General features: G+C 39.1%; 1 protein-coding gene across 4 annotated transcripts in view; it reads right to left on the minus strand.

The window, feature by feature from the left end:
* Positions 1-14819, minus strand: part of PEX5L (peroxisomal biogenesis factor 5 like) — a 220109-nt gene that overhangs the window by 68473 nt on the left and 136817 nt on the right. For all 4 annotated transcript variants that reach the window (XM_057306551.1, XM_057306550.1, XM_057306549.1 and 1 more), the window contains 3 exons: positions 8811-9005; positions 6989-7112; positions 5784-5880 (listed from right to left, as the gene is read on the minus strand). In XM_057306551.1, coding sequence (XP_057162534.1) covers positions 5784-5880; positions 6989-7112; positions 8811-9005 — 416 coding nt within the window. The remainder of the gene's footprint in view (positions 1-5783; positions 5881-6988; positions 7113-8810; positions 9006-14819) is intronic.

The following is a 14819-nucleotide window of genomic DNA, read 5'->3' on the forward strand; positions in this document are numbered from 1 at the left end:
CGATCCCATCATGCCGGGATCACGCCCTGAGCCGAAGGCAGACGCCCGACGACTGCACCACCCAGGCGCCCCTACAATCCCCTGCATTCTTATCTGCAAAGTGTATATTCACTTACAGAGTCTGTATAAGAATCAAGTACAGTAACTCATGTAAAGACACACTCAAAATGCTCAGTACACAGCAAGTGCTATAAAACTTGGCTTTTGTCATCATCTTTCTGGTTAGCGCTTAGCAGGTGTGACTTGAGAAGGTCATTTAAAAATTATCTGTATTTAGAGCACTTTTGGTCAGTGGTTAATGGAGACTGGTTGGATTCTTATATAGAACAGATAAACTCATGCCTATTGAGCGGGTCATGATTTTTTTCCCCCTTAATCATTCAACAGACATTTAGTGTTGAAGGTACACAAAAAAAGTGAAGCTTATGTGTCAAAGAGCAAATTCCTAGAGCTTTGTGCAAGGCGGGCAGCGTATGGTCCCCATCTCCATCCCACTATGTTCTACGTTGTAGAACATGGAAGCGTAGCAGTGCTGATTTTGAAAAGAGATGGACAGTCTATAATCATGCATAACTAAGAATCATCTTTGAAACTAGCTTCAAAAATGATAAAAGAATAAAATCTTGTCATTTTTTAATTTTTATTTTTGTATTTTAATTTTCTTTTTATTTGCCCTTTAGTTGACCATTAATTAGCCACTACCTTCAAATTGTTAATCTTGAAAAGTGTTGTTGTTTCTCCTTTTTGTTAGTATTCTCTTATTTTTCCACTTCAGCAAGTATTTGTCGAGTACCTACTGTGTGCAGATTTCCTACTACGCTGAAAGTGATCTCTCAGATTTCTTTCCTTCCTCCTCGCCTGCCCGTGGTTCTTGCCCTGCTGCCTTTTCTTTGCTCCTCCCTTCCATCTTCGCTTGCTTCTTTCCTCATTGGCAGCTCACTGTGTACAGTCGGGACGGGAAAAGGGATGTCGACGTGGCTCCTGTACCGTCTTCCAACAAGCAAAACTGTATTTATGAAGTGTACTGTGTAATTGTTTCTAATAGACATAAAGGTCTTGGTACTTCCTATAATTGAATTCCTCCTTCTAACCTTTTCACTGCCTCACTTACGGCTTGTGGATAGTAGATACTCAATCACATTTGCTGAACTGAAATGGAACGCAATGCAAGCTGTCAGTATTTCAAAGAGTAAGAGGTTCAGAAGGAATTTGGGAGGGGGCACAAAATTGTGTATGGCCTCAGATCTGACAACAATCCTAATTTATCTTACAAAGTTTCTGGAAGAAAGTGATAACTACTCTTTAAAATGGCTCAGCTCATATTAATCCTAGAAATGTAAGGACTAATCAGGGCTGCAGTGGGAAGGGAAATAGATGGTCTGTGAGTTCTCCCAGGTGAATAAGCTTTGATGAGGCTGATATGAGGTGGTATGTGGTTAAGAACAGGGGCTTTAGAAGCTGATGCGTGTGATTTGAGTGCTGGCTCTTCTGCCCCTTAGCTAATTCTAAGATGAATTTCTCATGTAAGAAGTGGGGATATTAATTTCCAAGACTGTTGTAAGAATTTAAAAAATATATTAGAAATATCTCATATTATATGCATGAGGTATGTAATTAGACAGCTATTAGCATGCCTTTCTTTTATTGCTCCTTCAAAAATTTAGAAAACATATCTGCACTTACATCTTAAAGTCTCAATTGTTCTAGTTTGGGATACTGCCAACTTGATGGAATTATGAGAATATGGAAGGAAGCATTTGTTGTGCCAAAGTCAGCGAAATCAGAGTTGCATGTCTATGACTAAATACTGGAGAGCCTGGTTCCTGCACCTTCTCGTTAGGTCCAACTTAGGTTGGCAAGAACCTATCGCAGGGCTACTCTTCCAGTGCCCAGACTTGACAAAGAAAGGCTTGAACCATCACTTTCCAGCAAAAGTTGGACTCATTTTCTTTTGCCTCACCACTATCTCAACCCACTTATTGGAAAAAGCTAATTTTATATCATTAATTGTGTTTTTCTTCAACTCTTCAAATGTTTTCAGGTTGTATGATTCCTTTAAACAATTAACTCCAGGGAATACTAATTACACAGTTGCAAAAGTGTCACGAAATTTTATTCTTAAATACTTAGAGATTATATGATTTATTATAATTTCCTGCCACTCTGATTAGTGTACTTAAAACACTATTTGAAAGAGGCTAGACTACATTTTCTCCTTTATCTTGAAAAGAAAATGAGCTAACAGGAATTCACTCCATTTTCTTTGTGATTCTGAAATATGATTTTTTTTTTGAAATCTGATTTTTAAAGAAAGCTCGTAAATAGCTCCTCACCTGTTGAACCTAAGATAGTTTATGTTGGCTTGAGAGAGAAGAAAACATTTCCTCGATTTTCCCATAAGCCATCTGTGTGATAGTGGAGCACTAACAAGTTTTGGTAAGCTGAAATTGTTTACTTGAATAGTTTGCAAGCCAGTTTTATTTTTTAAAGAGTTTATTTATTTATTTGAGAGAGAGAGGGAGAGAAGCAAGCAGGAGCAGGGGAGAGGGGCAGAGGGAGAAGTAGACTCCCTGCTGAGCTAGGATCCTGATGTGGGGCTCCATCCCAGGACTCTGAGATCATGACCTGAGCTGAAGGCAGACGCATAACTGACTGAGCCACCCAGGTGCCCCTGCAAGCCAGTTTTAAGTTCATTTTTTATACCACCTTCATCATCTTATCTACCTAGAGAGATCATATATTTAAGGGCAGTATGTTTCTTACAGTAAAAATACCTTCCTGCCTTTTATTACAATTAATCAGTCCATTCTCTTGCTGTTTTATTTGAGTGATTTAATATTTTAGATGATTAAACTCTTAATTCATTAAATTGTCCTAATTTAACCATAGGCTGGACTTAAAACTAGGAGATTATGAATTTTCTTAGTTTAGGCAAATCTTGATAAACATGTAGTGTTTTTTAAAAAATTTTTACTTATTTATTTATTTTAGAGAGAGAGCACGAGCAAAGGGAAGAACAGAGGGGGACCAAAAAAAAAAAAAAAAAAAAAAATCTCAAGCAGACTCTGAGCTGAGCACGGAGCCAGACATGCAGCTCGATCCCACGACCCTGAGATCATACCCTGAGCCAAAACCAAAAGTCAGAGGCTTAGCCAAGGAAGCCACTCAGGTGCCCCAACATGCAGTGTTTTTAAAAAACCAAATTAAGGGATAAATTCTTTACAAATAATTGGTAACCCTCTAAAGGATTCACTACAATTTACCTAGACAGAGAACTGTCACAGCGCACTTTAAACTGTGTTTTGGAGGACAATATTGGGAATCTCACACATATTGTCCAAAGCACATTGTGTTTGCTTAAAGGCACACCAGTGGGCATGTGGAAGGACAATGTGGTGGGATGAAATCAGACAACCAGCAGGAGAGTAGCAGTCATTGGAATAATAAGATAAATGCATTGTAGGTCTCCATGGCAACCGAGGACCCCAGCTGATCCTCTGCCCCTCCAGCGTTGTGTAGAACAGCCCACCTGTGCCAAATCTCCCCCCGCTGCAGAAACAAATGTTCCATTGCTACATTAAATTGTTCCAAGGATCCAGGTTATGAAACAGTACCAATTATTTTAGCTGAATCTAAATCTCTAATGCACTTAACAAGAAATGTTTCTCTAATAAATGTTATCAATTTTAAAAAAGATACATTAAGAATGAACACAGAGGATGAAAATACATTTTCATACTACCTTTGTAATTCATTAAGCTTCCCAGGCTTATTTGTTCTAGAAGTGAGCTGACTTGTTTTCCAGCAGAGTCCAGGAGCAGTAATGTCCACCCCTCTCCAGTGAATATAGAAATGGGGAGTGGTTCTCCCAGTGGCCTAGAAAGGTTTCCAGAGGGCTTCCATTTCCTCAACATTTCCTATCTGTGTGTGTCCTCTTCTGTGCCACTTACTAGTTAGGGTGCAGAGCCAATTTTCTTAATGTCAGTGTGTCTTAGTTTCCCGTCTATAAAATGGGGGTAAACTTACCTCATACAGCCATTTGTCAGGATCAAATGAGCTAACATGTATTAGAAGACTTTATCATAGCACTCAGTAATATTGGCTATTATCGTAATTAACCCTTTACTTTACCTCAGATAACGTATCTCCTCTCTTAGCTTCAAGATCTGATCTGGTAAACTCAAGAAAATTTCTCTTGCTCACTTCACGTCACTTATTTTCAACTAGATTGTAGACGGCATTAATGTGGACACATTTCTTCAGAGATCTTTGTGGCTTTAGATCAAGGCTGTACCCTTATAAAGTGAGCGAATAAAAAATTGAGACTAACTTTGGCTTTCTTGGCATCCTCCCCAAAGGAGATGACTAGTTATAGACGAGCCAGTTACACTGGAGTTGAGGGTTAAGCAGTAGACAGACAGGTCTGGTTCATACCATATTTCCACCAGTGATTAGTCAGGTACCACAGAAAAAAGATTTTGACTTCACCAAGACTTTTTAAAGGATGCTTAAAATGAGGCTAATAAGGGGCACCTGGTGGCTCAGTCTGTTAAGCATCTGCCTGTGGCTTGGGTCATGATCCTAGGATTCTGGGTCGAGCCCCACATGGGGCTCCCTGCTCAGTGGGGAGTCTGCTTCTCCTCCTCCCTCTGCCCCTTCCCCTGCTTGTGCTCTCTCTCTCTCAAATAAATAAATAAAATCTCGAAAAAAACGAGGATAATAGTAATTCACAGGATTATGTGAGTATTAGACATAACATACGAAAAGCACATAGTAAAGTCCCTAGTACTTAGTGGCTACTCACAAATGGTTGCTCTTAGTATTATCATTACTGCTAATACTATAATTATTTATTCCTTAACATAAAATTTATTTTAATGTGACAGAAAGGATCCTGATATGTAAGTACTTGGGTCCACAGGGCATACACATGAATGAACACTCACTATGTAAGGTCATTTTCTTGGTGTTCTTTTGTGTAAATATTGCTAATACTGGAGTAGAAGAGATTTTGTATTGCAAAATTATGGAAAAGTAAATGGTAGAAAAAAGAAAAAGTGCTAAATATATAGTGAATTCATTACATCATGTCCTAGCCAATCAGTTATCTATCTCAGTTATCATCAGTTATATCAAGCATTGAGACAGATTATTGAGTGAGAAAGCATATGAAATACAGCCTATAGAAAAAAATACTTCAAAATTTTTGTGAAAATCTAAATAAAACATTTGTGATATAAATTATCTATTAGAAAAGGTGGGTTTGGGGCACCTGGGTGGCTCAGTCGGTTGGGCATCAGACTCTTTTTTTTTTTTTTAATGATTTTTTATTATATTATGTTAGTCACCATACAGTACATCCCCGGTTTCCGATGTAAGGCTCGATGATTCATTAGTTGTGTATAACACCCAGTGCACCATGCAATACGTGCCCTCCTTACTACCCATCACCGGTCTATCCCATTCCCCCACCCCCCTCCCCTCTGAAGTCCTCAGTTTGTTTCTCATAGTCCATAGTCTCTCATGTTTCATTCCCCCTTCTCGGGCATCAGACTCTTGATTTTGGCTTCAGTCATGATCTCGGGGTCGTGAGGTTGAGCCCCCATTTGGACTTCATGCTGGGTGTGCAGCCTGCTTGGGATTCTCTCTTTCCCCCTGCTCCCCCGCCCCCCATTCTCTCTCAATCTCTCTCTCTCTCTCTCTAAATTAAAAAAAGAAAAAGAAAAAAGAAAAAATAGGTGGGTTCATTAAAGAATCTCTCTCTCTCTCTCTCTTTTTGTTACCTGTGTTGGAGGCACTAATTCCAACTCGGAAGCCGACTCAGAGTTCAGGGCACTTTTCCCACCGCTTAGTTCTGGTTGAGATCTGTGCTCTGAGGACCTATAGGGGATGAATAAAGGAGATCAATTGTCCATCAAGAAACAAACTCAGCTAGAAAACCAGTCAAGAAACCTAGTGAATTTGGATTGCTGAGAACCATGATAACAAAGCTCTCATCAGAATTTTGATGAAAAAGGTAACTTCTATATAATTTATTACAATGACCACTTTTGAAATTTAAAGGGCTGCAATGTGTTAGGTGTAACTATCTCGGATTTAGAATTCGGTTCAATTATGTACGAACAATAAATAAACGCAATCTCAGTTTTGTTACCAACAGTTCTGCTTTATTAAAAGTATTGTGTTTTGGGGAGGGGAGCATCTCACAAAGTGTCCCTGGTGTGATTTGATCTTTATATAGAACTTGAAATGTCATAATAAATGGAGATGTGCAAGGGGAAACAGGAGAAGAAGACAGGCTGTCCTTTAGGAAGCTTGAAAAGCTTGGGAAAATTCAGGCAGCCAATTTTTCTCATGGGCATCCACAGATTCTTCTTTTTTTTTTTTTTTTAAATATTTTATTCACCTATTCGACAGAGATAGAGACAGCCAGCGAGAGAGGGAACACAAGCCGGGGGAGTGGGAGAGGAAGAAGCAGGCTCAATAAAGAGCCTGATGTGGGGCTCCATCCCAGAACGCTGGGATCACGCCCTGAGCCGAAGGCAGACGCTTAACCGCTGTGCCACCCAGGCACCCCCCACAGATTATTCTTAATTAGTATATTATCGGACAGTGATGATTAAGATAGTCAGAAAAGGTTACCTGTGTAACCAGAAACATCTACTTTAACTGCCATTCATGTAATATATTGAATACACAGACATATGTACACACATGTATAAACCTATTTTTATTGATTATCAACAAATACCGAATAAATACTGAGTACTGAATTATGAATCTACCAAAATCATTTTTGGCTGAATTTTTGACAATTCAGATGAAATACTTAGTTTTAGAAGCCACAATAATGAACATTGATACATAGAGAGTTATACATGGCACCAAGTATTTGGATTGACTTAACTCATTGGCTATTTCAGTACCCGGGAAAAATACCCATACAGCTGGCACACCACTAGCTATTTCTGATATTCAACTATCTTACCATAAGAGTTCTTTTGACCCAGTTCTGGATGAGCATGGTTTTCTCTCTGCCATTGGATGCCCCTTGCTATTTCGATCTCCATGAAACTTCACATCATCCCATTTTTCCAGTTGTGTTTGAATGTCTATGAAGGAGATAGGAAAGGGGTAACAGGGACAGTGGATTATGAGGCATAGAGAGAAGAAGAGAAATCAAGATTAAGAAGTCTTATACAAGTGAAATTCACTCAACTGATGCTCCTAAGCCCAAGACCAACTTTTTAAGATTGCATGAAAATTAATTAAAACATGTTCAGCTAAATAAAAATGAGACCTAGTAAGAGAAATTGCTTTTAGTTAAACAATCAAGTTGTTTACCTGAATTAATTTCAAGAACTATGTGCATTCTGAATTCTGTGTATAAATCCATGGAATCCCATGGGAATGAACATATGCAGTACTATTCCATCTGCCTCCAGCTAAGGAGTGGCTTTGAGGCTCTTCTGGCATGTTTCTAGAAAGAAATTCTACTTAAAGAGATGAACCTCACTGTTAAAAGGAGGTGAGAAGGAACTGGAACACTTTTCACAGCATTTTGTAAAACTGCTTAATTTTTCATCAAAGAGGGGATGAAAAATGGGAATAGAAAGAAAGGAGGCAATGGAGAAAGCCAAGAGAATGCTAGAACCATTTTCTCCCCGTGGTTTAATTCTTACAGATAAGGAACTTGGCTGGGTTCACTCTCATTAACAGGTGTGTGACTGTAAATAAATCACTTGAACAACTTTGGGGGCCAGTTTTTTCATTTCTAAAAAGATAGGTTTGCCGTCGGTGTCCTCCCAAGGTCTTTAAGTATTTTTATGACTTCTTCACGGGACATTTTCTCAAAAGCAGAGAAATGAAAGTTCCATTTTTAAGTTTATTGTGTTATATTGTAACGCATTTAATAATATATCCTTATATGAGTGTATAAATTCCATTATTCATCTGTACAACTAAAAAAACCTAGAACACATTGATAGTGAAGAAGTATTGGAGAGAGTTATAAAGCTTTCATCCAAAGAGACAGGCCTCGGAGAGGGACACAGCAAGGGAGAGGGGACATGTTGCCTTTGGTTTTCTAAACTATCTGCCACTTTTCTTTCTCCTGAGAAAGGAGACCATTAATTTGACTGGTTCCATGAGATGAAGTTAAGCTCTTCTTTCTAGGAAGATGTGAGTAGATGAAAGTATGGGCTTTGAAGTTAATCAGAACTAGGCTCAAATTCCAGGTCTTCCTCATACTAACTGCGATGTTGGGCAAGTTATTTAAATTTGAAAACCTGAGTTTTTGATGAATTAACGGGCTAATGCATGTACATCATGTAGCGTAGTCCTGGATGTGATAAGCATCAATCAATGGTAGCTGTTATTATTGTATTAGATACATCCCCCTGCATGTTACATGTTCCGGCTGGCTGTTCCTGGACTATGCGTTAAAGCTGTTCTCTCTCTCTCTTTCTCTCTCTCGACAGGCGAGCTCCCACTCTAGACTGAATGCTCCTAGAGAGCAAGATTCATGTCTCATTCTTACTTGTAACTCCAATGCCTCATATGGCACCTACCATCTATCAAGAATTCAACACATGTAGGTTGAATAAATGAATGAATGAATCCACATCAGTTATGCAAAACTGAGCTTCCCAAATGCTATTTAATTCAAGCACAAAAGAAGTGTGTGCTGCCCACATTCCTTCATGGAATTAATCTTTTCTACTCCTTTGCCCATGGTTTTCATGTCATTTGTGGAACTTCCTTGTATTAAGGCAAGAGCCAGTGGCAGCAGACACATGCTATTACCTTACCTAAATCTAAGGATGATGTCTCCGGGCCTCGGAGTGGCTGGCCTCTCTGCTCAGCATCTGCACTGATGAGATCAGATCCATCAGCCTTTTTCTTGAGGGATGAGGTTTTCGATGAGGCCTCCAACTTCTTGGCTTTGGTTTGGGTTTGAGAGACGGGTTCACTCAGGTCTAGGAGATCTAAGCCTGTGGTCAATACTATCAGAGATGGAAAAGGTTAGGATAAGCTCAATCACTGCTCTGAAATTATTTTTTAAAAATAGGTTTCAGTTGGGCGCAGAGGATTTTGTGGTTGTAGTGTAGGTTAGAATGATCAAATTAAGTTAGCTCACCATTGATTTATAAAGATGGTCTATATTTATTTATTTTTTAAAGATTTTATTTATTTGGGATAAAGAGAGAGAGCGCACAAGCAGGGGGAGCAGAAGGCAGAGGGAGAAGCAAGCTCTCCACAGAGAGGGGATCCAATGCGGGGCTCGATCCCAGGACCCCGGGATCATGACCTGAGCCGAAGGCGGACACTTAACCAACTGAGCCACCCAGGTGCCCCAAAGATGGTCTGTGTTTAGACTGAGAAGTTTGCTACATGTTCTCCTTTACTTTGGCACAGTACAAACCCACAAAATAGGACTTAGACCCACCTTACCAGTGATGAAAGTTTAAATAAAATCAAAATAATAAAATGGAATAGGAATTCAGGTACTATTTACTTTATTGTTTTGCCGTATTTATTGAGAGGTGTATTTTGCACACAGTTTTTCCAGAGAAGAGTCTGTCATATTTAGAGATTTGTTTGCAAAACAGTTATGAGCAAGATTTGGAGAAGTTTCTAATGTCTTTGTGTTTTAAATTTCAGACTACTAGAGTATACAGGATATAAAGGAATGCTGTCAATAATCTTTTATTTAATTAAGCAGTTCAATCAGAAAGCGGCTTGGTGTTTGGGCTCACACTAGAGAAGTATCTTACAATCCGTAGCTGATGAACAGGCACACATGTTAATACCTCTGCTGCTTAACATGCAGATTTAAATTTCAATGTAACAAACCATAAAATGGCTACACTTTAACTTCCTAGCAGGTTGATTATGTTGCATTAAATACTCTAGCGAAGGCAGAAATAATTTGCTCAGATGCACAGCAGGTAGGTGAGAATGAAAAAGGCAAGCTTTGTAACTCTTTATCCTTCTTTCTCTTACAGTGCAAGTCACCAGGGTGTGACTAGCTTATCTTGAGAAATGGAAAATTTCAATTAGGGAACATCCCTCCAGCCCTGCCTCTCCACCAGCTCAAGTACCTGAGCCACTGGCTTCTGAACTGGCCTGGTGGCTTCCTGGCCTGGGATCTCTTCACCGAGTTTAGGAAAGTCAACAAAGTGACAGAGAAATCCTGGTGTTAACCCTTTCTGGCACCGTCTACAACTATGACTGCACCATTCCTCCTCTCTGACTTCTGTCTTGTCCTCTTGGTAGGGAATGGATTTTGTTGATATCTCAACACTCTTTCCATGTGCTTTCCCCCTTGCACTCAAGGCAGGGTCAGGGCTCAGTGGAGCTCACAAGCTGGATTTCTTTAGTACCACACTGTCCTCATGAGCTAACCACCCCAAAGGATGCTTAGGATAGTTTGTCAAACTGTATTCTCAATAATCATGTTTTCTGATTTCAGTTATAAATCACAGTGGTTGGATGTTAAGGAAAGACCTGGCTCTACCCCTGCTTAGCTGCGTGACTCCAAGTAAGTTTCTTGACTTCGCTGAGTTTCAGTTTCTTCCTCTGAAAAATGCAGATTAAGTCTTTTAGGTAGGATATGAAGATTAACTTATCTAATTTGTATATTGACTGTGTAAAGTGCCAGGCATACAATAGGCACTCAATAAATGTTATTTCCATTCTTTGGTGGCCAATTTGTGATGCTTTTCTTTCCTTTTTGTTGATCTCTTCCAATCTTCCTGATTTTTTTTTTCTATTTTGGGCAAGAAGCAGATCCGTACATTGACAGAAAGGAGAAATACCACTGGGAATAAAACAGAGAGAATGAGACAAAGATATTGGTCTACAGAGGATGCTATGAAGTAAATTTATCAGAAAATGGCCTGAAAGCATCAGCTTATCTCATCTGAGTCTTCCCGAGGAGATGGGAGCCACTTTCCAGGGCTAAGATGCTCTGACATATGAGCAGTGTTTTGTGGCCAGCAAGCACCTCAAACTAGAGGGAAAGAAGTGGCTTTTAGAGCTCAGCTGCCTGGCTTGGTGTCTAAAATTTAAGCATGGCAAGCAGCCAAAATAGGCTAGGATGTAACACATTTCATATTCTTTGAATGTTTAACAGAAATTTCCAGGCCACTATTATGTTGGCAGAGATTCTAGGCCCACCAAGATTTCCTTATAATAGAAGGAAGGAAATGGATAACAGTCTCTGGAATGCCATATATGTCTTTTTACTAATTGTTCAAACAATTAGGAATTAGTCACTTGCTCCTACACTTCTTTTAGAAGCAAATTATATAGGACTTGTCTACTTGTACATAGGAAGTACATTTGTTACGGAATAATAACTGGTGAGTATTAATTTAATTCTATATCTGCTTCTCACCATTCAGAACAAATGAATTACCAAAAGAGTGAAATGCAAATTCCAATTTGGCTCAGCAACATTTGTTCCCTCTCCAAACTGGCCTGGGCACTTCCTGTGTTGATTCTGAGCTCTCTGTTCCTTTGTTCTTTGCCCAGCAAATGGGAAACAAATGCTTGGCACACACAAAAAGCCCTATTTGTTATCCAGTTGATGAAGGGGGTGGCTTGGAGGTTGAATGGTAAGCTTTGAGGCTGAGAGCGTCCCTAGGGACTACAATTTCAAAAACATAGAAGGATGGGTGCAGCCTTTTACTTTCTGGAGGAGGACAAATTGCATTTTAACAAGTGTGTGTGTGTGTGTTTGTGTGTGTGTGCGAGTGTGTGTGTGTGTTGCACACATACGCACTTTAGTAAGACTTAGAAGTAAAGGATCTCACTGTTCCATATGAAATTTGAAGGGGCCTATCTCGGCATGGAAGGGGATATTTGCTCTGCTGATCTTCTTAACCCAGTTTTAAAAATTCTCTTAAAAAGGGGGGGGGGGGGTGCCTGGGTGGCTCAGTTGGTTAAGTGTCTGCCTTTGGCCCAGGTCATGATCTCAGAGTCCTGGGATTGAGTCCAGCATCGGGCTCCCTGGTCAACAGGGAGCCTGCTCTCCCTCTCTCTTTGCTGCTTCCCCTGCTTGTGCTCTCTCTCTCTCTCTCTCAAATAAATAAATAAATAAATAAACAAAATTAAAAAAAAAATTCTCTTAGATACATGAAAGTTTGGGTTCCAGAATCTGTGCGTCTAAATTGAGATAACCACCTCTTACAGTGGATGTGAAAATGTGTATGTGTGTATGTGTGTGTGAGAGAGTGAGAGAGAGACAGACAGAGAGAGAGAGACAGAGTGACAAGCTTGAAGATGCTATGTTGCTGGCTTTGGAGATGGAGGAAGGGGCCACATGCCAAGGAATTCCAGGTACTCCCAGAAGCTGGAAAAAGCAAAGAGACAAATTCTCCTTTAGAGACTAGTGACTTCCGGAATTGTAGGATAATACGTTTGTGTTGTTTTAAGCCACTAAACTTGCAGTCACTTGTTAGAGCCACAATAGGAAACTAACACAGTTCCTAGGTCAGTTTCCATGCCAGGATGCAAACACCGGCCCTGTCACTCCCAAGCATGTGTTTGTCACCAGTCCTCACTAGACTTTATCTGAAATTGGAGGCAATGTGCTGACTCCGTTGATATGGCTTTGATTATTTTTTTGTTTAGCTCCCAATTGTCTGGCAGTTTGGGTAGTCCAAGGCATAATTTAAACAGCTGATAATCTTAGACACTTTTTTTTATCACCTACTTTCATTGGGTGGAATTTCCTGAAGATGGAAGCTGTAAAATGATATGTAAGTATTTGTTTCCATTTATCTCAAGGAGACATGATTGAAGACCACAACCTATTGAACTGGAAGGCTCCTATGGGGTGCCAAAGATGTTTACGAATGCTGGGATACTTGGGCTGTGGGAAGTGAGGCTGCTTAAAACAGGAAGAATAACACCTATTATGAAGCTCTGATTTGATGCTTTGATGGTAAGCGCAATGCTATTTACACCACTATAGGATAATGAGCCTTAGATTTTTAGTGAATTTCTTTTAATGAATAAATCTACATGGAGTGGTCAGAGAGGACAGATCAAGGGACAGCTCTGACTGGTGCAGTCACAGGATGTGCCACAAGGAGCTGATGGGAACTCTGTTCTGTTTTGTAAGCTACCCTGGCATTCTAGAAACAAGTATTCTTTAATATAGAGGCTACAAAGCAAAGTCCCTTAGGAAGGATTTTGCCAGTGATGTCAAATAGATACATGGCACTTAAATGATTCAAAGAATTTTTGCTTATTTTATTGGATTATGTAATTAAAGCTACTTCCCAAACTTCTTTTTCTTTCTTTCTTTCTTTCTTTCTTTCTTTCTTTCTTTCTTTCTTTCTTTCTTTCTTCTTCTTTTTTAAAAGATTTTATTTATTCGTTTGACAGAGACAGAGAGAGCACAAGCAGGGGGAGCAGCAGAGGGAGAGGGAGAAGCAGGCTCCCCACTGAGCAGGGAGCCCGATGCGGGGCTCAATCCCAGGACCCTGGGATCATGACCTGAGCTAAAGGCAGATGCTTAACTGACTGAGCCACCCAGGTGTCCCAAGCTACTTCCCAATTTCTAAGTTCTCTCAAGAAGCATGCCATTGGATTCACTGCTACTTGGGGTTCATAAAAATGTATTTTGTAAATATTACACTAATTTTGCAATTGAAATATATAATTAGGTGGCTGTGACAGGAGTGTGAACTTTGTTAAGGGCAACTCTTCCCATCCATATATGGGTCTCTTATAGAGGTATACAGGTCTTATATCAAGGAATGAAATTATTATTTTTTTAAACCATGAAAAATGTTTCTTCTATAGTAACTATCCATCTAATGGCTCAAGATGAGGGATAAAATTCTTTTGGATCATGCAGATTGATAAATGTAAACTAGGGACCTCCTGTTTTACTTGGTCTTTAGGAAAGAATCTTTCCTGTACTTTGACATATGTTAGATTTTTTGGGAGATTACAGACTAACAAGTTATTATTGCAAATTTTATAGTAAGTAGTTGTCCTATAACGTAATCATGATCTTAAAACATCCATTGTCTAGTCACGTTCTGAGCATTTGTTATATGCATCTGTCATAATATATATTTATTTGTCATTTTTAAAATCAAGGATATTAGCAATGATCTTAGCCTACCTACCATCTAGGGATACAGTTTGGGAGGGCCAAGGAATTAGCTATCATCTAGATTTCAGATGAATTAAAAGATAATTTAGGGTATTAAGGGCAAAGAAATTAAAAACATCCTTATTTGATCTGCTTGCTATTATCACTATGGGATGACAAAAAGTTAATCCTGATGTAGGAACAAGCAGAAAGTAAAAAAGGTAATTAGATCCTTAAGAAAAAGATTATAATTTAGAACTTCTATGAGGCAGAAGATTGATATGTTCTCTTAAAGTCAGTAGAGGAAAAAAACCCTATCATTTGGAAGAGATAAATATTATCTATATTGTATTTTGTGCTAATTTATATAAGAACTATATTCCTTAGATATTTAAGTAAATGTTATGATGGTGGCACAGTAGCTTTATTTTTTCATTAGAAGAAAAAGCCAAGTATAAATGCTTCTCTTAACATAAAGTTCTTCAAATTTCTTCTTGATTGATTTGGTATAAACTTGAAGCAGGTTTTCTTCCATATTTTACTCCAAAATTGTTTATTTTATTTATTTATTTTTTTAAAGATTTTATTTATTTATTCAACAGAGATAGAGACAGCCAGCGAGAGAGGGAACACAAGCAGGGGGAGTGGGAGAGGAATAAGCAGGCTCGAGCCATAGCAGAAGAGCCTGATGTGGGGCTCGATC

The sequence above is a fragment of the Ursus arctos genome, unplaced genomic scaffold (assembly GCF_023065955.2).
Source record: "Ursus arctos isolate Adak ecotype North America unplaced genomic scaffold, UrsArc2.0 scaffold_4, whole genome shotgun sequence".
Taxonomy (NCBI): Eukaryota; Metazoa; Chordata; class Mammalia; order Carnivora; family Ursidae; genus Ursus; species Ursus arctos.